Source organism: Aedes albopictus, chromosome 1 (genome assembly GCF_035046485.1).
Source record: "Aedes albopictus strain Foshan chromosome 1, AalbF5, whole genome shotgun sequence".
Classification (NCBI taxonomy): domain Eukaryota; kingdom Metazoa; phylum Arthropoda; class Insecta; order Diptera; family Culicidae; genus Aedes; species Aedes albopictus.
In genome coordinates, this window is record NC_085136.1 from 170,150,588 (window position 1) to 170,175,450 (window position 24,863).

At 39.3% G+C, this 24,863-nt stretch overlaps 2 protein-coding genes across 2 annotated transcripts in view; one reads left to right on the forward strand and one right to left on the reverse strand.

Moving 5' to 3' along the window:
- Nucleotides 1-4,730, reverse strand: part of LOC109406925 (ceramide kinase) — a 45,522-nt gene extending 40,792 nt beyond the window's left edge. Inside the window, exons 1-2 of the mRNA XM_062845808.1 lie at nt 4,583-4,730; nt 3,938-4,025 (exon numbers count right to left, since the gene is read on the reverse strand). The gene's annotated coding sequence lies outside the window, so the exon portion shown is untranslated. The remainder of the gene's footprint in view (nt 1-3,937; nt 4,026-4,582) is intronic.
- A 1,498-nt stretch (nt 4,731-6,228) lies between these two features.
- Nucleotides 6,229-24,863, forward strand: part of LOC109406930 (DNA polymerase eta) — a 53,086-nt gene continuing 34,451 nt past the window's right edge. Inside the window, exons 1-4 of the mRNA XM_062848743.1 lie at nt 6,229-6,247; nt 7,580-7,655; nt 7,716-7,819; nt 10,256-12,038. Coding sequence (XP_062704727.1) covers nt 7,599-7,655; nt 7,716-7,819; nt 10,256-12,038 — 1,944 coding nt within the window. The 5' untranslated portion in view covers nt 6,229-6,247; nt 7,580-7,598. The remainder of the gene's footprint in view (nt 6,248-7,579; nt 7,656-7,715; nt 7,820-10,255; nt 12,039-24,863) is intronic.

Consider the following 24,863-nt stretch of genomic DNA (forward strand, 5'->3'; position numbering starts at 1 on the left):
CGTTAATTTGACATATCATGTATAAGCGTGATACAGTAAAATATTCAGGTATTCAGCTCAATCGGAGAATGAGATGTATGAAGTGAGCGAATTTGCTTAAAAATAGAACACAAATCGATTTCAAACCATCAACCTTGTATGGAAAGGCGAAAAAAATTCCGCTCTACTGTAATTGTTTTCCTTCCCGTTTTCGAACTCAGGGCATGATTTCTACACTAAAAATGATCATCAGCTTACCGAGTTCAAAAATGCTGTAAACTAGTGCTATCTGAGAAAATACATATAGGGTGACAAAGGGTATTATCGGCACGTTTGTTCTCTTCGTCTTTGTGAGCCAAACTGCCTGAGATTCGGGCATATAACTCAGCTTGATTGGGAAGGATTTGAGGCTAACTTTGAGATCAACAGGTTTCAAAAAACCCCCCATAACGAAGAGAACAAAACTGACGAAAATACGTAAGTTCCCCTATTTGCATATCTGTATTTTCTCTCAAGGCAAATATCTACGCATTTTAAAATAGCAAGAATCTCGGCTTGAAACACCGTAAGATAGTGTCCCATCGCCACTAAAACTTTCATCCCAGGGCCGTAGATTCCTGCTCCAGTTTTTAAACCAATTTTTGAGCCATCTGTATAGAATATGATTAAACCTTGACGAACAGTGGGCCCTCCAACTTCCCAATCTGCGCGAGTTGTTTCGCGCAACTTGTAGAGAACATCATAATTCTCCACAGGTTTCATCCAGTCTTCAATCATTTTCATTACTGGCCTATTCTGGAAGTATTGTTAAAGAATCATTGAAGGAATTTCTATAGAAATCGAAGAAATTTGATCGAAAAAACAAAGATTTTTCATTAATATTCTATCAGTTAAGATAGGAAGTTTACTTAAACATTATGTTTGTACACTACAAGATTCTACATAATTCTACATAATGTTGTTGCAAGAAACTTTGCCGAAGGCACCAATGCTCTGCATACTCGAAATAATGGACTTTTGGAAGTAAACTAGTTTTTTGAGTATAAGTTTTGAACGATATTTTTTCATGTCCTAAAAATTAAAAAAGAATACGAAAATATATGTCTTTGTCCAAGACGTCAATTCTCTATCCTTCAAAACTAAAAAGTTATGGTTGATTTTCTAAATATTTTAGGACAATTTTCACCCTAAAATATTCAGTTCGACGCAAAGCTACGCCTACGCTGCTGGGAATTTGTGCAGCTGAAACTTTGAATCGACCATTTCAAACACTGTGCAGTGTGGATAAGCCTGTTCGGAAGAAGCACTAGATCATCCCTAGAGAAATCCCTAAAGGAATTCATGTAGATATAAATTTTGCCACGAACCCTCGTAGAGGAATCAAAGCAGAAATCCTTAGAGGAGTTCCTAGATTAACCACTGGAGAGTAAGATCCGAAGAAGTTTATATAAAAGGTCCTGGGTAAACCTCTGGAGTAATTGCTGGTTGAATCACTGATGGAATCTCTAGGGAAATCCTTGGAGAAATTACTGGATAAGTCCCTGGTGTAAATCATGTAGAAATTCATAGAGAAAACCTCAGTGGAATTCTTTAAGTAATCCTAAGAAGAATTTCTTGGAATAAAATCTGGGGATACCTAAATTAGACCACATAATTCCTATGTGAGCATTGGAGTAATTACCCAAAGAATCACTGAAGTAGTCCTTGAATCTTGGACAAATGCCTGGTGGATCTTTCGCAGGAATTTGATCGAAAAGTCAGGGTATTTCATCAAACTTTTATCAGTTAAATAGGAAGTTTACTTAAACATGATCTTGTACCGACTTTTCGAACCCTCTAAGCAGAATACCCTCTTCGAATGAGTGTAATCAGTTTCGTACCTTTTAATTCCGCCCTATGTTGCTTATCCTTTGACAGATACGCGTATTTCGACTACCACTTGTAATCTTCCTCAGTGCCAGTTATCCACTGAGTAGAGAAATCCCTGAAGAAATAATTCATGGATAAATTCCATCATAAATCCTATAGGGGAATCATTGCTGAAATTCTTAGAGATATTCCTAAATCAATCACTGGACGGACACATGCACAGAATAATCCCAGAAGAAATCTCTAGAAGAATTTCTGGATAAACTTCTAGAGCAATTCAAGCATAATTTTTCAAATCGACGTATCTAACTTTTTCACTGATCTGAGTAAACTCATGGTCAATGTTGACGACCATTTTTTCACTAAAATAGTTTTTTATAAAAAGACTTTTCATAAGTTTTTTCGTGCTTAACATCACCAGGGATATTGCACGCACTAGGTAAAGAACAAAACCTACTCATTCCATATCATTTTCACAATGAATTTTGACAAAAATACACATACACCGGGTTGGTTCGAGATACGTCATGCCCGATACGTCGCTTTTGTATGGTGCCAGTTTGGTGTATCTGTTACTTTTGATTTTGGCTAGATACGTCGTTTGGTTTTCTCATATATCAAAACGGTGTATCTATCAGTAAAGTTGTAAACATCAAAATAGTTAGATACGTCGTTTCGAAAAATATGCTTAGTTAAACAAATTAAGCAATAAATCATCAAACTGTGATGTGGATTCTTCAATTTGCTTTATGAATCGTGCATGCAGCAGTAAAACCGGATTTGTTTACATTCTCGAGTTACGTCGGATTGAAAAGTTATGCTTGAATTGCTGGATGAAGCACTGAATGGTCATCAGGCCGAATGGTCATTGGGTCTTCTTCTTGCCGTTACGTCCCCACTGAGACAAAACCTGCTTCTCAGCTTAGTGTTCTAAGAACACTTCCACAGTTATTAACTGAGAGCTTCCTCTGCAAATGACCATGCAAATGCAAAATTTTTGCATGTGTGTATCGTGTGACAGGCACGAAGATACTTTATTGATGCTGAATCTACTGATATTTTACCCATGATTTTTTCCTTCTTTAGGCTGTTCTTTCTAGTATCATTGCTAAAATAGTTTTTGGCGCTGAAACTGCTGATATTCAATTCATAAATTTTTCCTTCTTTAAAACATAGGCTATTCTTTCTAGTTTCATTGTTAAACTAGTTTTTGGCAAAAATTGTTGGAAAAGGTAAAAACAACGGCTAACTTTCAATTCGGCCTAATGACCATTCGGCCTAATGACCTGCGGTCTAATGACCCAGCATCGTGGAATATCTAGGGAAATCATTAGAGAAATTATTGGATAATTCCCTGGTGTAGTTCATTGAGAAATACCTGGAGAAATCCTTAGAAGAATTCCTGGATTTTGTCTTGCAGGGACGAGTTGATTGCTCAACTATCCTGGAGCAAATCATTTTGAATGCTCGGCCCAGACGCCACGGAATAGTATTATGCTGCGACTGCTTCTATTTCGCACCAACAAATGTATTCTACGGTGCACTTAACGGTACGCATCGAGTTAACAAAGTCACAGTCTTATTCGGTTTTCACTCAACACGTGAGACGCCGAATGTTTTTCCTGTTGTTCGCTGGACAAATTAACGTAGACAACAAACAAATTTATTTTTCAGTTTAATTTCTTGACAATTTGTGACTTTTTTTGTTAACGATTCGTTTTTGTATATTTTTTTTGCATTCTATCGTTTTATATCATTTTTCAGACGTTATAGGGGCTACACCACGCCTGTTCATACAATACAAATAAGTAAATAAATTCCTCGAGAACCCCAGTCTCAGGAATAGTCCTAGTTGAAATTCCAGGAGGAGACCCTGCAGGATTTCATAATTTTGTCGTCGTACGAACCCCACTGGACTAGATTTCCGTATCAACACTTATTCTTCAAGATGTAAGAATGTAAATGATTAGAATAGGATTCAGACACTAATAAATTTATAAAAACTTGTGCGAAATTTTTCAGAAAATTTAATTTAAAAAGCATAGGGGCTCCAGGCTAACAACACATCTATAATGCGACACGTACTTACCTAATCATTCAATGTTCGTATTCATTCTATGAGGTGAACTTCAGTGATGAGATTATTTTTCCTTTTCAGTTATATTAACGACAGCAACCTAAAACACATACATTTTACCATTTTCACTAAATATTCGTCGACAAATAGCTGATAACTAAACCGATTCTAAATGCTTCCCTATTATTCACTACCTACAAACATTAATTTTATTGATTCTGTATGGATTTGACATATGGAACATAGCATTCGCCTTCGAACACAGCTTCGCTTCTACATAGATGAATGTACACAGTATACGTATCGGGAGAACACTGAGGATAACTTGACAATCGCGAAAACTTGTTCCGGGAATGGGAATTCCCGTTTTTCTTCTTGAATCACGGTAGAACGATTCTTCAGGTAATTGTAATCTCTCGCGCCCACTCGCCAGCTAATACAACACGGCTCGACATATCATCATACTCACATAGTAGCTGAAGTGAAGAGTGAAGTAAACATGCAAGATATGAAAGCGTTTAGATATGGACATGAGCAGCATAAGCCGAATGTACTGATTTCTATTCAAGCAGGTGATTAACCCTCTGTCCGGCTAAATTTTCTAATCTTTACGCATACACATTGTGGTAAAACAACTTCAGAAGGTAAAACTTGTACCTAAACACACTAAACAGCACTAAGAATACGCACAGCAAACAACTACGACGGACTAAAATACATCAATCACGGAGACACAACCGAACCGAACCGCCCGATGGATAAAGTGAAACTGCGGCGGCAGCAAGTGACTGACCAAACGAAAATCAGCTTGTGGGCAGTGTTGCCACATTTTTATCTGTACCGGGGGCTCAAAAATCTTTTTTATCTGTACCAGACATTCGAAAAATCTGTACCCAAAATCTGTACCAAATTTGTACCACATTTGACTTAAAATCGCTTAAAATACACAAAAAAGAGCATTATATTCAGGCTAAACTATGAAAAACACTTAATTTGAGTATACTGTTACCAATTTCTAAACTTTAAAAACAAAAATATCAATAATAAAAATGTTTTTAATTTGAATTTTAATGATTTTTTCTCAATTTCAAAAAATCTGTACCATTCTGTACCTTTTGCTGAAAATCTGTAATCTGTACCGTACAGAATCTGTACAAAAAAGTTGAAAAAAATCTGTACTTTTACAGAATAATCTGTACCTGTGGCAACACTGCTTGTGGGTGGGCCTGGTCAGTTCACAGTTCATGTGGTTGTTCGAGGGGTGGTGGTGGCGGCATGGAGAGCGGACTATTTAGGTACGCGATGGAAACTGAAACGCTTGACAGTGCTGGCAGTTTTGTATAGAATTGGGCGTTCAGTTCGTATGTATCCTGGACAATAAAATGTTTTTTTTAATTGAAAATCAAATTGGCGTGGCGATTTGATAATTATTATTTGACGTTGTCTCACGTGCTGAAAGAATTGAAATTGAATATACCGCGCACTGGGTCTTCATAAGTGCGAAAACATAAATAAGACTGCGCGATTGCACCAAATCAAATTGATGTCTTCGGCGCACTAATGCTTCGAAGTATGATGAATAAGTGCTCTGAAGACACCAAGTCGATTGGATAATAAATGGATTGAATGAATAGAGAAAATCAACCACCTCAACCACGCATTTCGTTCTATTCACGAGTTTATTTCAAGCATAATTTTTCAAATCGACGTATCTAACTTTTTCACTGATCTGAGTAAATTCATGGTCAATGTTGACGACCATTTCACCAAAATAGTTTTTTATAAAAAGACTTTTCATAAGTTTTTTCGTGCTTAACATCACCAGGGATATTGCACGCACTAGGTAAAGAACAAAACCTACTCATTCCATATCATTTTCACAATGAATTTTGACAAAAATACACATACACCGGGTTGGTTCGAGATACGTCATGCCAGATACGCCGCTTTTGTATGGTGCCAGTTTGGTGTATCTGTTACTTTTGATTTTGGCTAGATACGTCGTTTGGTTTTCTCATATATCAAAACGGTGTATCTATCAGTAAAGTTGTAAACATCAAAATAGTTAGATACGTCGTTTCGAAAAATATGCTTAGTTAAACAAATTAAGCAATAAATCATCAAACTGTGATGTGGATTCTTCAATTTGCTTTATGAATCGTGCATGCAGCAGTAAACCCGGATTTGTTTACATTCTCGAGTTACGTCGGATTGAAAAGTTATGCTTGATTTGCTTAAGATAAAACATCAATATATTATAGTTTTGGCGGTTTCATATTGCTCAACATAAAACTAACTCCTTGAGATAAAGTTACCTCGCCAGTAAGAATCAATTTATTGTTATTGGAACTTATGGCAAATAATTCAAGCATAACTTTTCAATCCGACGTAACTCGAGAATGTAAACAAATCCGGGTTTACTGCTGCATGCACGATTCATAAAGCAAATTGAAGAATCCACATCACAGTTTGATGATTTATTGCTTAATTTGTTTAACTAAGCATATTTTTCGAAACGACGTATCTAACTATTTTGATGTTTACAACTTAACTGATAGATACACCACAGACAAACAGACGTAACACTCTGATATTTTGCATCGTACACCGATTTAACGGTCTATTTGAAAATTTGATAGTTGGCCAACTGACCACCCGTGGCGCTCGCATCGTTTTTGCTCGAGTTTGACGTTTGCCCACTACCGCCACCTAGTTGATGGTCGGCCAAACTCAGTCCTTTTAGCATTGGGCGAACATGTTTCCGTGACTATGATTTGATTCGAAAAATGTTCGAAGTGTTACGTCTGTTTGTCTGTGGATACACCGTTTTGATATATGAGAAAACCAAACGACGTATCTAGCCAAAATCAAAAGTAACAGATACACCAAACTGGCACCATACAAAAGCGGCGTATCTGGCATGACGTATCTCGAACCAACCCGGTGTATGTGTATTTTTGTCAAAATTCATTGTGAAAATGATATGGAATGAGTAGGTTTTGTTCTTTACCTAGTGCGTGCAATATCCCTGGTGATGTTAAGCACGAAAAAACTTATGAAAAGTCTTTTTATAAAAAACTATTTTGGTGAAATGGTCGTCAACATTGACCATGAATTTACCACAGACAAACAGACGTAACACTTCGAACATTTTTCGAATCAAATCATAGTCACGGAAACATGTTCGCCCAATGCTAAAAGGACTGAGTTTGGCCGACCATCAACTAGGTGGCGGTAGTGGGCAAACGTCAAACTCGAGCAAAAACGATGCGAGCGCCACGGGTGGTCAGTTGGCCAACTATCAAATTTTCAAATAGACCGTTAAATCGGTGTACGATGCAAAATATCAGAGTGTTACGTCTGTTTGTCTGTGAATTTACTCAGATCAGTGAAAAAGTTAGATACGTCGATTTGAAAAATTATGCTTGAATTGTATTTTTCTATGCTGGTTGACAAATTTCGGGTTGACATTGTTGGAGTGCCCATTTTTGATAACACACAGCAAATAAATATTTTGGGCGCATTTTTTGTGCTGTCAGTTAATCCAACAACATCATTGATCCAAAACATGTTGATGGATCATGTTTGCTTTGCATCAAAACGAAAATTTTCGCATGAAAAGTTTTAAAAATAATTTTAACATTTTTTGTCCAGCTTATAAAAGCGTACAGTGATGTCTTCTAAACAGTTCATCAGTATTAACAACAAATATGATCGAATCGTAGTGCTGGTAAGAAACTATCTGATATTTTTACGCTTGATTCAAACGCAACTTGTGTTTCCTTTACAGGTGGATATGGATTGCTTCTATTGTCAGGTGGAGGAAAAGTTGAATCCAGAAATCCGTGGCAAACCCATCGCAGTCGTACAATACAACCCCTGGCAAGGTGGAGGGTAAGTTCAGCTACCTTTATTTGTTCGTTGCTATTTGTTGCCGATAACTGTCTTACTGTAATTGTTCACTAGCCTCCGATGTTGAATATCTAGTATCTACATTAGGGTGGCCCACACTTAAAAACAAAAAAAATCTAAAAATACTAAGTCTTACCTCCGTATTCAGTTGTTTTTGACTCCCAGATACTACGTTCAAAATTTGAGCAAAATCGATCAAGCCTAGGGGCGCTCAACCACTTGGTCTCACACCAAATGTAATAAAATCATACTTTTATCACAGACAAACAGACGTAACACTCTGATAGGTCCCGTCGTACATTGATTTAACGGTCTTTTTCAAAATTGAATAGGTGGCCAACTGCCCACCCGTGGCGCTCGCATCGTTTTTGTTCGAGTTTGACGTTTGCTCACTACCGCCACCTAGTTGATGGTCGGCCAAACTTAGTCCTTTTAGCATTGGGCGAATATGTTTCCGTGGCTATAATTTGAATCGTAAATTGTTCGAAGTGTTACGTCTGTTTGTCTGTGCTTTTATGAAAAGTTCTACCACAGACAAACAGACGTAACACTTCGAACAATTTACGATTCAAATTATAGCCACGGAAACATATTCGCATAATGCTAAAAGGACTAAGTTTGGCCGACCATCAACTAGGTGGCGGTAGTGAGCAAACGTCAAACTCGAACAAAAACGATGCGAGCGCCACGGGTGGGCAGTTGGCCACCTATTCAATTTTGAAAAAGACCGTTAAATCAATGTACGATGGGACCTATCAGAGTGTTACGTCTGTTTGTCTGTGGTTCTACATAAGTCTTGATTTATATCTGATTGTACTTATATTGAACTAACATAAAATGGAAAAAAACATTACAAATTGGCTTAACAGTCATTCAACAGATGATATTTTTCTGTGAAACTGGCCTTAGGTGCGCTGAATCTGGTACCCTGATGGTATATATGGAGCATTATGGAGATGATATGGAATGTTCCATATAAAAAAACGGTTAATAAAAACCATTTTATTCTTTTATTTGATATGAGAATGAATATTTTTTTCAATCAATACCCTAAACTTTTGTATATTCATGCTAGTCACCTAACAAAATAATTAACGTAATCTAAACATGAGTAATGCGCCCGAAAATGAGCAAAAGTTGTAAGAAATAAATTACAATTACAATAGCACTAACCCATCTTGCCCCGCCCCACCATACTAATACGTCTTGTTTGACTCGATCGTATTTTCATAACTGTTGTTAAACAGATGTTTTATCTTAGGTACTTATAACCTGAGTGTGTATCCAGAATTTAAATTGGAAAACTAAACTGGAACTCGAGCCCTCTAAGCAGCATACCCGCTTCAGTTGAGTGTACCCGAGCAAAGTAAAATAACTGAGCAGTAACAAGTAACAAACTGATAACTAGTGTTCGCTCCAGAACAAATTTTACAATTTTGTGTTATCAACTTGGTAGTTCATGTTACCATTACCTGTCAAACTGGGGGCATCATCGTTGACAACAACAACGGAAGTTAGTTATCAATGACCGTTGCAAATATCTTTCAGATAACAAGATACGTTTTCAATTGGATAAAATTGATAGATTTACAGAAGTTGTTATCAGGGTGCCTTTGATGATAACATAATGAGATATTTTATTGGTATCACGGGAATACTTGGTTGTTATCGTGTTTGTTATGTTGCCTGCTTATTCAACCACAATGAGAACAAATTTAGTTAATTATTTTTGATATCAGATAACACAGTATGTTATCCGGTTGTTATGAAACTTTGCTCGGGTAATGGGCGCAATGCTGAAAATGTCATTTCGACATATCTACATACAACCACCTGCAGCTTATTTTAGAAGCTGTACCTGAAAACATGCTATATGAAAAACCTGTGTGGCTATAACAGTTTTACAAGAAAGCCACGGAAAACCCGCTCTTTTTCGAATATTTAAGGTAAATGTCACATACTACCTTCGAAAAATGCCAATTGATATTCACTATGAATATCAATTGTAATTTTCCGTAGATAGTCCGTGAAATTTATTTATCATATATATTCGAAAAAGATCGGGTTTTCCGTGACTTTCTTATAGAACTATTCTAGCCGCACAAGTTTTTCATATACCATATTCTCAGTTTCTGCTTCTAAAATTAGCTGTAAGTGGTTGAATTTAGATATGCCGAAATGAAACTTTCAGCAATGCATTGCAATGGTAATAAGGGTAACTGTCACAGAGAAACACTGCAAGTGGTAGTCGAAATACGCCGAAGAGTTGTGCAGTTCCAAGATAGTCAATGCCTAACGATACTCACTCTGACCTCAGTTTAAAAATGACAAATTTGTCTTTTTTTTTTAAATTTATTTATAGTTTAAATATTAAACAGAAAAATAATCTGTTGTTCTAATTATGTTTATTCCACGCAGCATCATCGCGGTCAACTATCCGGCACGTGCCAAAGGAGTCACACGACATATGCGCGGCGATGAGGCGAAACAGCACTGTCCGGACATTGTGCTGCCACAGGTGCCACAAGTTCGCGGCAAGGCAGACATTTCTAAGTATCGTGATGCGGGCAAGGAAGTGGCCGCCGTACTGCAGACGTTTACACCGCTGCTGGAGCGCGCCAGTGTAGATGAAGCCTACCTAGACATTACGGAGCGTGTTTTGGCCCGGTTACGTGACATGAACGAAGGTAGATTTCAGCTACTTCCCGACAAGCTAGCCAACACCTTTGCGGTCGGCTACAACAGTATTGGGGAATTTGTACAAAAAATATCTGGAGATCTGGAGGGAAGAATAGGTTCCCAAGAGTTGGAGAGCGAAGAGGACCGCGTAGTTTACAAGAAAAGTGACATAAAACTGTTGATAGGAGCTTCAATTGTAAATGAAATCCGAGAAGCTGTAAAGGAGAAAACTGGCTATGAATGCTCAGCTGGTATTGCGCATAACAAAATCCTGGCGAAATTGACGGCCGGTTTCCACAAGCCAAATAAGCAGACGATTTTGCCTTTAAAATGCATTTCAAAAATGTATGAGTCGTTATCGTTGAAGAAGGTCAAGGGTCTTGGCGGTAAGCTTGGCGAACAAGTTTGTGAAATTTTGAAGATTCAAACGATGGGAGAGTTGGGCAAGTTCTCTGAAAAGGTTCTACAAAACCACTTTGACGAGCGGATGGGATCGTGGATGTACCTCATGGCCAAAGGGATTGATCTTGAAGCTGTCACCCCGAAGTTCAACAACAAAAGCATTGGCTGCTGTAAAAGATTCCCCGGTAAGAATGCAATTAGCGGCGTTGCAACTCTAAAGCATTGGCTTGAAGAGCTAGCCAATGAAATACAAGAAAGGCTGGAGAAAGACTTAGATGAAAATAATCGGACTGCTAAACAAATGACAGTGAGCTACGCTCAACAATTCGGACAAAATGATATTTCCAGTACGAGAAGCGTTCCCCTGGTGGGCTATAATGCTGACAAGATAGCTGCTGATGCTCTGGAGGCTATTAAACGAAACACGGACGTATTCCTAAAACCAGATAGCTCGGGTGCGTTGAATAATCCCATCAAATTTCTAGGCATAAGCGCTTTTAAATTTGAAGACAACGTTTCTGGGAAAAAGAGTGAATTGATGCAAATGTTCTCCAATATCGCCAACAAAGTGAAAGAAGGAGAAACATCAAAAGCTACTGAAGTGGCTCAGCCAGATTTATCAGCGAACCGGCACGAAAAAAAGGATATGAAATATTTTTTCAAGCCACCAGATGAGCCTGACGAGACAGGAAAAAATACCTCTCAAGTAAGCAATGAACAAAGCGCAAATGATCAAAGTGAGACACATGGAAACACTGAAAGGAAGGCCAAGCCAAATCCCTCTTCCATTGCAAGCTTTTTTGAGAAAAGTTCCAAACAATGTTCAGTGCTTGATATAACACCCATGCCCATGGGCAATAATTCAAATGAACAACCTTCAATTGCGGAAATGGAGGCCAAACTTTTTGAAGAGTTAGCCGATAACTCAGCTCCGTATTTGAATAATACCCAGCCTATGGAACAGGATGACGGTCCGGTAGCTGAAGATCTCGACTCACAACAGCCCTCTACGTCTGGATTGAATACTGCAGATTCAAGTGACGACCCAAAAGCTGTTTCCGAGAAGGTCGATAGAGCCTCATTCTTGGAGGTGAAGACTGTGGAAACCATAAATGAACAGGTATGTCGACAATTAACTATTATAATAAACTACATGTCGTCCCCTTAATGCTAGAACTAGGTAACTAGTTTTGCGAAATCGCTAGAAATTGTTTATATCTGAACGTACACCACAATAAACACAAGTTTGTCAATTGAAAACTCGAAAACACATATTAATTCAACTTTTAAGACCAACAAAGAGTATGTTTTAGGGGTAGGCGGGGCATTATGGACACCCGGGGCAGAATGGACACCCTCAATATTTTGAAATATGCGAACTTTTTTGAACTTTTGATGAATGGAGAATATAGTCCATTTGTCTAAAACGTAGTTTCAGGAAATAAACATTCGAAATTAAAATTCTACTTGATTTTACACGAAAAAGTTGCGTCCTCCGTTTTTTGTGCATGGAAATTATAATTTTCATACCATCTAAAATAAGAATTAGTGATTAATTTATTGCAGGTCGATTAAAACCTGATATTTCTAGAACACATGCAAGTAGTTTTGCTGTATCTACATGCTTAACATGTTTACATTTTCTTCTTTATAATATCAAAAATCAAGTTTGGAAATATCTTCTGCTGCCGGGGCAAAATGGACACTCACTTTTTTGAAAGAAGCGGCAAAGGAAAAATATAACCTAAATCACAAACCAACCAAATTCTTCGATTTCAGTATATTTTCGGTTAAATGTTCACTATAGTAGACATAGGGTGAAACAAATTGGTCAAAAAACGACAGCAGTGGAAAATAGTTGTTCTAGGCACAGCTGTGCATACCGACAAAAACGAAGCTTTATCCAAAACAGCCTGAATTTAAATTAACTGAACAAAAATTAACTACTTCGGCGTATTATTCATCCATAATAGTTGTTTTGTAATGAAATGACTTTATAGGTGTAAATAATGTACGAAATTCGTAAAAGTCTCATGGTGTTCATATTGCCCCATGGGGGTGTCCATTCTGCCCCGTATGCTTGAAGACGGTCATGAAAAACTAACATTTTTCAAAACATTTTTTGAAGTGGATAAATCATTTTTCTTCGTGAGCATTCTTATGCAATAGATGCTAAATAGACTTTAAAAGGATACATCTATAAAAAAAACTAAACTTTTTTGACATCTTGTCAGGTAAAGTTGGCAAAAAACCTTAGGGTGTCCATATTGCCCCGCCTACCCCTATACCAGGATTAGTTTTACCAGCCATTTTTATCCGCATTTTCCAAAACGAGTTACCCAGTTCTACCATTAAGGGGGTGATGTATGCTTCTTCCAAATATATTTAAAACAACTAAGAATTGCTGGGCGATACTTCTACCAGTAGACTTGTAACGGCCCTGTGCTAAACTGATTAGCATAGCAAGTCCTTTCCACTAATGGCTGATGCGTAGGCTCGAATGTTTACAGCAATCAAATTTTTTATCGGATTTTAGGCTTTTCTTCTAGTTTAACAGTTGTAGGGGTAGGCGGGGCATAATGAGTACCTTGTATTTTCACTGTAAATCTTCAAATTAACAGAACAAATTGCTTGATTGTAGCCTTATCCAATGAGTTGATGACAAAACATTAGTCAAAAAATCCGTTTACCTTGAAAAAATAATCAAAATGCGTAATGTGGTCATGTACTGGGAAAATATTATAAGAATCAGGTGACCTAAAATAAGGTTTTGGGTATCGAAATCACAACTTAGTGGGCATCTATCGATTTTCTTGATATTCCTTAGGCCAATGAAATGCATTTGTAACACTTTTCAACTAGGAATTATTTTGTTGAAAAAATATGCTTCAAAGAGTTGGTAGTAGGGTGGGGCAGAATGAGCACTAGTGAAAAATAATTAAAATGGTAAACATCTTCAACAAACAAATTTTAATTTTGGGTTTCTCTGTTTTGATGCATATAGTAAGGTTTTGTCTGTAACTTTCAATTTATTAGCTTTAAAATTTCAGTATCTGTATATTATCACCATTTAAAAATTCCTCAATAGACTCATTGGAACCCCACAGTTTCCTACAAATTAAACCCCGTAATCCCTTCAAATTCTTATTGATTGTTGCCGGTATGCTTTATCATTGACAAGAATAGTCAATTAGCATTTGATTGTGTACAAAACTGATATTGATCATCCTGCCCCACCTAGGGTGCTCATTATGCCCCACCCCCAAAACGCAACTCGCGATTTTATACGTTTTTAAAACCATAAAATTCTACAACATTTATAACTTTATTCGAAATTTCAACGATTGGCTTTTGTCAGTTAAGGTTCAAATGAGGATTGAACGTTAAAATTACACATTGGTTGCACTTAATTTACTAGATTTGGTGGCAAAATGCTTAAGCTGCTCATTATGCCCCGCCTACCCCTTCTCACTGATAAGCATTGCAGCTTTTAAATCTTTCATCGGAGATTTTTTTTCTTCTTCTAAACATAGGCTGTTCTCTCTAGTTTTAGTGTTCTATTCACTATGAGCATTACAGCAATTAATTTTTACATCAGAGATTTTTCCTTCTTTTGAAAATAGGCTGTTCTTTATAGTTTAACTATTCTACTCATTATAAGTATTACAGCCATTAATTTTTGCATAAGGGTTTTTCCTTCTTCTGTACATAGGCTTTTCTTCTAGCCTAATAGTGATACTTATTTTGAACATAAAAGCTACTAAATTGTTCATCGGAAATTTTTCCTTCTTTTGAAAATAGGCTGTTCATTATAAAGATTATAGCCATTAACTTTTTCATCAGAGTTCCTTCTTCTTCTTCTGAGCATAGGCTGTTTTACTCATATACGTATTATAGCTATCAACTTTTTCAATTGAAATTTTACTTCTACTAAACTCTTTCTAGTTCGACTGTTATGTTTCAAGGCGGTAGTCTACTGCTGCTCTTTCTAGTTTTAATGTTTTATTCATTATGAGGATTACAGCCCTCAACAAAGTTTTTCCTTCTTCTGAACATTTATACTTTAACACTCACTATAAGCATAACGGCTAACAACTTTTTCATCGAAAATTTTTCCTTCTTTTAAACATAGGCTGTTCTTTCTATCTGTTTAGTTGTATTTAATCTTGTTAATCATGCTCGTACTAGAACTCTGAATTTGTTCCCGGTGTAACTATAATGCTATAATGCAAACACTCACAATATTGCTGGCGTTTTCAACACCGTAAAGGTAGTGCACAATGACTAAGGTAGGGGTGACTGGGGACAAATGCTCCTACATCAGTAAGTAAAGATATTAAAAGTTTTTATTTATTTTTATTGTGTATACGTTTTTTATTTTCTTGACACTACTTTAAATATATTCTAATTATTCTATACTTTTTGTTTTATATATTTATTATTAATATTTTTATTTATTTATTTAATTTAATTGTTTGTGTGTGTGTGTGTGTGTGTGTGTGTGTGTGTGTGTGTGTGTGTGTGTGTGTGTGTGTGTGTGTGTGTGTGTGTGTGTGTGTGTGTGTGGTGTGTGTGTGTGCGTGTATTATCTTTTTAAGTTAATATAGTAGCAAAAGACCAAGGCATAGGGCTAAAGTAACTCTAAAAACCGACAAGAAACTAGTGATATCGTGATGATCATTGATCAGTACGTAAAAATCCTAGGATTGGGTGGAGTTAAGAGGACAGAGAACCCTATTATGCTTGGCCAGACTACAAGTTCTGTTGATCTAACGTGTAAAAATCAACAATTATTAGATCCTAACGATCAAAATGCAATCTAAAAATTTACGGTTCATCCAAGTAAATCTTCATCATGCAAAGGGAGCAACAGCAAAAGATTTGCTGAGAGTAAACTGGATATAGCTTTCATCCAGGAAAAATGGACGAACAATTGTAGGATAATGGGAATCCATACAGATTCCTCCAAATTAATATATAATATATAATGGGACTGTGAATGCAGTTCCAATTACACAATTTATTAATCGTGACATTGTTGCAATTATGATGGAAGTACCAACAATCCACGGGAAAACGGAAATTTGTGTAGCTTCGGCATACTTTCCGGGAGATGTGGATGATGTACCCCCACCAGAAGTAGCAGCTTTTGTCTCTTATTGCAGAAAGCTAAATAAAGCTTTCATCATTGGTTGTGATGCAAATGCTCATCATACGATATGGGCTAGCACAGACATTAATAGTAGGGGAGAACACCTCTTAGATTTCATTTCAAGAAATGAAATCGATTTATGTAACAGAGGCGATAAACCTACCTTTACAAATGCTATTAGGCAGGAAGTTTTGGATTTGACATTGTGTAGCCCTACACTCTCGGAAAAAATCAAAAATTGGCATGTGTCAGATGAAATTTCTTTATCTGATCACAAGCATATAATGTTTGAATATGAGGCTGGCTGTCAACTCATAGAACTACTAGAAATCCCAGGAAGACTAACTGGGATATGTACACCTCAAAACTTTTATCGGGAATGGATAACTTAAATGCCATTCAAAATTCTCGTCATGGGCTTGAAGAAAGCGCTTCGACACTTTCGAGCATAATTAAACAGGCTTTTCATGACAGTTGTGCACCAAAGAAACGTTCTTCAAATAGAGATGTTCCTTGGTGGAATAGTAACTTGCAAAAACTGCGACAGAAAACCCGGAAGTTATTTAACCGGGCTAAAAGAACACAACAGTGGGAACAATACAAAGAGTCCCTCACAATTTATAACAGAGAAATTCGAAGATCGAAGAGGATAAATTGGAGGCACACATGTGAAAACATTGAAAGTACTCCGATTGTTGCTAGATTGCAAAAAGTCCTCGCTAAAGATCATTCTATAGGTCTTGGAACTCTAAAAAAAGAAGATGGTTCTTTTACAAAGAGCTCCGAAGAAATCTTAGAAACAATGATGAAAACACACTTTCCGTGTTCCATTGTTGCTTTCACTGAAGACCAGAATACATCTGTATCGCAAACTGAGGCCAATGAAACCAGGGGATATATTCATGAAGATGATGAATCAACTGTGTTAGAAGGCACCAGGAGTGATGCATGCATTCTGGGCGATCAAATTATTACTGAACAAAAGGTTAAATGGGCAATTGATTCCTTTGAACCCTTCAAAGCGCCGGGTAGGGATGGAATTTTTCCTGTACTACTCCAGAAGGGTAAAGAAATCTTAACACCTATTTTAACCAAGTTGTTCCGATTAAGCTTATCACTAAGCCATATCCCTACAGCTTGGAGAGAAGTGCGAGCGACTTTTATCCCAAAGGCAAATAAGAAGGATAAATCATCACCAAAATCCTTCAGACCCATAAGTTTATCGTCCATTATGTTGAAAATAATGGAAAAAATACTAGGCGAGTATATCAAATCGTCATATTTAACAAAAAGCCCATTGAGCCAAAATCAATTTGCATATCAAGAGGGCAAATCTTCGGTAACAGCACTTCATAAGCTGGTTACAAAATTGGAAAGATCCTTTGAAGCAAAGGAGATTTCACTTGCTACGTTTCTTGATATTGAAGGAGCGTTCGATAACACATCTTACGATTCAATGAGGAATGCTATGTCAAGACGTGGTTTTGATAGATGCATTGTTGATTGGATTGGAGAAATGTTATCAAAAAGAGAGATATCATCTAACCTTGGCAATTCATTTATTACCGTTAGAGCAGTAAAAGGGTGCCCACAAGGAGGCGTACTATCACCTCTATTGTGGTCTTTGATAGTTGATGATCTTCTAAAAAAACTGGAAGCACAGGGCTTCGAAATAATTGGCTTGGCGACATAGTCATAGTAGTTCGTGGTAAATATGACAATGTTATCACTAACAGAATGCAAACTGCCTTAAATTTAGTCTCCTCGTGGTGCGATAAGGAAGGATTGAACATAAATCCTTCTAAAACCACGATCGTACCATTTACACGACGGAGAAAAATAGCAATTACTAACTTAAAACTGAAAGGAACTCTTTTGGAACTTTCGAATACCGTCAAGTATCTTGGAGTTTATCTTGACAGCAAACTAAATTGGAATTTACATCTTGAGCATGTAGTTGGTAAAGCTACAAGTGCTCTATGGATCAGTAAAAAGACTTTTGGTAAAAAGTGGGGATTGAAACCGAAAATGATCCACTGGATTTATTCGGCAATTGTGAGACCCAGAGTTACCTATGCGTCACTGGTCTGGTGGCCTAAAACAAATGAAAGGTTAGCACAGAAGAAACTAGAAAAACTTCAAAGATTAGCTACTCTTTCAATTACTGGTGCAATGCGAAGTACACCGTCTAAAGCGCTTGACACTTTACTTCACCTACTTCCGCTGCATCAATTTGTTCAATCAGAAGCTGCAAAGAGTGCATTGAAGCTCAAAAGAGCTACACAACTCTTTGATGGTGACCTGAGAGGGCATCTTAGTATTCTGAAAACAATTAGTATCGGCTCTCTCGTCGTAAATAATAGTGATTGGATGAGCAAAAGATACAATTTTGAACGCTCTTTTGAAGTGATTGATCCAGGGCGAAATCTGTGGACAAATGGTGGCCCAGAACTACACCCAGGATCAATCGTATTTTACACTGATGGTTCAAAATTGAACGATCAAGTAGGGGCAGGCGTGACTGGCCCCGGGATTAACATATCAATTCCTATGGGCAAGTGGCCTACAGTTTTTCAAGCTGAAGTCCAGGCGATTTTGGAATGCAGTAATATTTGCTTACGCAGAAACTACAGACATTCAACAATTTGCATGATGTCTGATAGCCAAGCAGCTCTAAATGCTTTGAAATCAGCAACATGCTCTTCTAAACTTGTATGGGAGTGTATTCAGTCACTTCAACAGTTAGCTTGCCGTAATCAGGTGAAGCTATTTTGGGTTCCAGGGCACTGTGGAATTGAAGGAAATGAACAAGCCGATATGTTAGCAAGACTTGGATCGTCTCATCAATTCATAGGGCCTGAACCATTTTGTGGTGTGTCTGGTTGTTTTCTCAGAATGGAGTTTAAAGCATGGGAACATGAGAAAATAAAATCCAACTGGGAAAACACCACTATTGCGAGGCAGTCGAAACGTTTCATAAAGCCGGACATTTCAAGTACTCGTAAAATTCTAGAACTTTCGAAAAAAGATCTTAGTTCTTTTACTGGCCTTCTAACAGGTCATTGTCCGAGCCGGTATCATCTGAAGCTAATTGGAAAACTTCAAGATGATTTATGTCGCTTTTGCGGCATAGATACAGAAGACTCGGAGCATTTGTTGTGCCGTTGCCCGGCAATTGCAGCTAAAAGAATTAGGTTCTTCGACAAGAGGCTGATAGAACCCCTTGATGTCTGGAGAACAAACGCCAATGCGGTAGTACAGTTCATCCGAAGTGTGGCACCGTGTTGGGATCATGCTTACAGTCAAGGTTTGATTATTGCTAACTCCAATGGTGATACGTCAACTTGACATAGCTAAACAAAACTGGGGCATTTGTCACAATAGATCTAAAAACAGGTCGCAGTGACTTATATACCCAACAAGGAATACAAAAAAAAAAACTATAATTTAGACTTTAAAACGCGAAAAACCACTGGTGTGTTTAGTCAGTTAACCATCCAAAGCCAACCAAATTTCAAGGTCGAAGACCGTTTCCCTCAAACATTGAACAGTTTCTTACCATCCAGTTGCCTAAACAAACCGTTTAACCATACAACTCATTTGGCCTAGTGGCCAGTTCGGCCTAACGACCCGACCCATCCGGCCTAATGGCATATTCGACCTAACGACTCTTTCGGCCTAACGAACCTTTCGGCCTAACGGCATTCGGCCTAACGACATTCGGCCTAACGGCATTCGGCTTAACGGCTTTCGGCCTAACGGGGTAGAACCTTTCTCTACAAAACGAAATAACTCTTGTGTTACGATAAACGTTAATTTGCCTATTATTATTTGTATGTGTAATATGGGTTGTTCCACATCAAGGAGAATACATTTTACTAAGGTGGCGCAGATAAACATTGCAAACCACTGGTTGTCTCTTCCACTCTTCTGGTGTTCTTATGCAACTAAAATAGTGACGTCACTATTTCAGTTCCATAAGAACACCAGAAGAATGGAAGAGACAACCAGTGGTTTGCAATGTTTATCTGCGCCACCTTAGTAAAATGTATTCTCCTTGGTTCCACATTGCTGTGTTGCTCATAGTTTTTACAATGGGGCTTTGCAGACGGGATTTTATTTGACTGGCAACACTATTATAGTAAAAAATCAGTTGTAAAACGGACTTCGAGAAATACACACGCGAAAGAAATACAGTCCATTGATTTCAATTGACCACGAAATTCCGAAAGAAACATTTGGTCCATTGCGAGCCGGATGAACCGCGCGGAGTTTATAGTGGAAGTGGTTTGATCGTACTCGCGACCCGGGGAAGTGAATTAGTGAACCGGTAACTCTGGAAGTAGCCCGGAAAGGAAGAAGCCTGCCATAGGGGCGGCGTGATTTCGTGAAATTCTCACCGGCGAGCGGTCGAAAAGTGAAGATTGTCAGCGTCAGCCATTTTGGGACCGGAAGTGATAGTGAAATCGGTGAAGTTGGCGTCTTGAAAATTGATTCCCAACCGCGTGCGGTGTCGCAAAGTTGATTTCGATTCGCGGAATCCGTCGGGATTGATTGACTCGTCGCGGTGCCGTATCGAAAAACGCGATTCTTGGGAAGCATTGATTCGCGTTGTGCGAAAACAGATCAGTGGTGATACGTGAAGGAAAATTTTCCGTCGCTGCTGCTACTCATGTGACTCCATTTTGAAAAAAGCAGCCCGTGGCTAGCGAAGTAGCCACCGTGGTGTGAGGAAGAATACACTCATACACTCTCAAGTGCCTCTTTGCACACAGTGATTGCGAGCCGCAGCTGGCGTATGCCCGAAATATACAAGAAGAAGAGCTGTTAATGTGTTTTTGCGACTCCATCTTGGAACTGTGGTTCGAAGCAGAATTTGATGAGAAGATTAGTGTTAGTGCGAGCGCAACGAAGAGCGAGATTTAGAAAAAAGTTTTACTGTCGCATGGTGCTACTAGCTGCCAAATAGTGATGCCACACTGAAACAAATTTCGATAAATCGAAAGTGATAACGAAAAATCTTATTGAATTTGAATGAAGTGAAATGATATGCAGCTAAGGTCTGGTAAGCTGAAGCGCGTCTTATTCTCTACGCCTGTTGTCTCTCCTGTGTTCCACACACCGAGAACCGGTGTTGATGCAGTGACACCGTTCGGTAGCATTCGTGAGCAATTGAACGAACAGCAAGCCCGCCGAGACCTAGTCAAGATGGCCGAGTCGGTGGCCTCTTTGGAGCAATGCCTCACATCAACCCAAGGTAAGGTGCAACGAATCAGACGCGCCATCGAAGATGCGAACCACGATGCGGGTAAGTTCAATATACACGCTCTAAAACTATATGTTGAAACTGCAACGAATGCTAACACGGAATTTAATGCAATCATGAACCGAGTCTACCTAGCCGATCCGACACAGGCAGCAAGATTTGGGGAAAAGTTGCTTGATTTCGAAGAAATGTATGAATTTGTGCGGATCGCGCTAGCAGAAATGATTGATCAGCTAGATAGGGAACAGAAAGCAATTGATGATCAACAGTTAGCAGATAGGAAATTGGTAGAGGTTCAGAACACTAACCAACCTGGCGGCAGTGGAAATAGAGCCCCACTTCAAGTTGTACCGTCGTTATTGCTACAACAGACTCCTCTACCGACCTTTGATGGCCGGTATGAGAATTGGTACAAATTCAAAGACCGGTTCAGAGATATAGTAGATAAATGCGTAGAGGATTCTCCAGCCACAAAGCTGCATTTTTTAGAAAAGGCTCTTGTGGGTAAGGCAGCAGGGGCTATTGATCAGCAAACGCTGCAAGATAATAATTACGACGGCGCGTGGAGAATTTTGACGAAGAGGTTTGAGAATCTTCGTATGGTTGTCCAGGGGCATATCACGCAACTGCTGAGTTTAAAACAGATGTCTAAAGGTACACATGGAGAACTGCGAGCTCTGTTAGACGTCGTCGAGAAAAGGATTGAGTCTCTCGCGTTCCATAATTTGAAGATGACTGATCAACTATCCGAAGCAATTGTGGTCAACTTGTTGATATCGAAACTCGATCCTGATACCCGGAAAGCTTGGGAAGCTACTGTAGATCATGGTGACCTGCCGGTCTACGCAGATACGATTGATTTTCTCCGGAATCATTGTTACATGCTGGAGAGGTGTGAGGATTCAACGACATCCGGAAAATCAAGGGCAACGAATGTCGGTGTAAAGAGCAGTACGTCTACGGTTCCGGTCAAATCGCATACGGCTGCAGTCCAGCATAACAGATGTCTAGTGTGCGACAACGACCATCCAGTTGAAACTTGTGACGTCTTCAAGAAGCTGAGCATCAATGGTCGGTACGCGAAAGCAAAGCAGTGCGGCTTATGTTTTGCTTGCCTGAAAAAAGGACATCGAACAGCCAACTGCAAGATTGATACCAGCAAGTTGTGTGAATGCCAGAAGAAACACCATCCCCTAATGCATTATGAGGAGAAACAGGAAAAGACGGAGACGGCATTGAGCAAGGCAGAAATGAAATCGGCAGCTGTGACTACGGGACCGCCGAAGGAGTCGCCGCAGATCGTCGCATCGTGTGAAGTTCCAGTGTTGCAGATTTCAGCGCAGAAGCAGGTGTTGTTGGCGACTGCTGTCGTCGATGTCATTGATAGCAGCGGTGTGGCTCACAGATGTCGAGCACTGCTGGATTCTGGAGCAATGGCGAATTTCTTATCCCAGAAAATGAGTGATTTGCTGCTTCTACCCAAGGATAGCGTGGATATTCCAGTAGTTGGAGTCAACGATGCTCGGATGATAGTTAAATTTCGAGTTAGCGCCACTGTGATGTCCAGGACGACCGACTGCGTACTTTCTCTGGATTTCTTGATAGTGCCCCGTGTAACAGCTGCATTGCCTGCTATGCAGCTAGACGCTTCGGACTGGCCGATTCCAAATCAGTTGCAGCTTGCAGATCCGAATTTTTTCTGCACAACTCGTGTAGACATGCTCATTGGAGCAGAGGTTTTTTACGAGCTGATGGAGTCTGGAAAGATACGGATGACGGACGAACTCCCGTTGCTACAAGAGAGCCGACTAGGATGGTTGGTGACAGGATCCGTGAATGCCGATCGAGGTGTCAAGGTTTGCCAAGCGGCGATCAATGATCGAAAGGATGACGAACTCAACATGCTGCTGGAGCGGTTCTGGATGGTCGATGAGCAAATCAACGAACCTTCGAGCGATGCCTGCGAGAAACATTTTCTGGCTTCGTATTCTCGAGCAAAGGACGGGAGGTATATCGTTCAGCTTCCTTTCCGAGAGGACACTGGACAACTGGGCAATTCGAGAGACCAAGCAGAGAAGCGATTCAAGTCACTGGAGGCAAGGCTGGACAGGCGCCCAGATATGAAGAAAATGTATTCCGATTTCGTCAACGAGTATCTAGAACTCGGCCATGCAAGAGTTTTGGATGCCGGCGAAATTATTTCCAATGATGGATACTACTTGCCGCATCATTGCGTACTAAAACCCGACAGCTCAACGACAAGATTGCGGGTAGTATTTGATGCGTCCGCAAAAACGTCCAATGATCTGTCACTAAATGACATACTCATGGACGCCCCAACAGTGCAGAAACCTCTATTCGATATCATCCTGAACTGGCGCCTGCACAAGTTCGTCTTCACGGCGGACGTCCAGCGTATGTACAGACAAGTAGTGGTGAACGAAGCACATACTAAGTTCCAGAGATGTCTGTGGAGGAACGACAAGACGCAGCCTATTATGGACTTGGAACTGTTGAGGGTGACGTACGGTATTGGACCAGCTGGATTCCTACACACCAAATTTTTTGAAAAGCTTCCAGCACAAAAAAAATCAGCAAAATAAATTGCTGGATTTCAGCAAATTTTTTGCTGAGTATCAGCACAACGTTGCTGATCAACTGTCAAAATTGCTGGATGGTTCAGCAAGTTGAAAAATAATTGCTGATACTCAGTAAATTCGTATTGCTGAATGAAATCAGCACAAAAAAAATCAGCAAAATTTGCTGAAAACCAGCAAACAAAATTTGCAGTGTAGCTACTCGCTGTCTTGTTCAATTAGCCGAAGACGAACGTGATACTTTTCCGGAAGCAAGCGTGGTTGTGTCTAAATCGTTTTATGTTGATGACGCACTTTCGGGAGCAAGCACACTTGAAAAGGCAAAACAACTGCGGAAGGATTTGGAGCGGCTGCTCAGCGAAGGAGGTTTCAAGCTACACAAATGGTGCGCCAACGATCCGGCGATTCTTGAGGAAGTTCCCATCGATGATCGAGAAAGGCAGCTCAGTTTTGAAGACAATGACGTCAACGGCGTTATAAAGACATTGGGGCTACTGTGGGACCCGGTGACCGACAACTTTCTGTTCCAAGTCAAACCAATGACCAATACCGGCGTTCCCACTAAACGTGAAGTTTTGTCCGAGATCGCGAAACTGTTTGATCCCCTTGGAGTTCTGGGACCGATCGTCGTATTAGCCAAGATGGTGATGCAGCAACTATGGCGTAAGAACGTAGATTGGGACGATCCAATTCCGGACGAAGAATTCGAGGTTTGGAGCAGATTAAGAACCGAATTGTGCAACGTGAAGAACTTGAAGATCCCGAGACGTGTGACCCTTGATGATCCGACGGCTTTCGAACTTCACGGGTTTTCGGATGCGTCGATGAAAGCGTACGGTTGTTGTGTGTATCTGAAAACCGTGAGTGCTGACGGCGTGGGAGAAGTGCGGCTTTTGTGTGGAAAATCGAGAGTAGCTCCTCTTAAGGAGT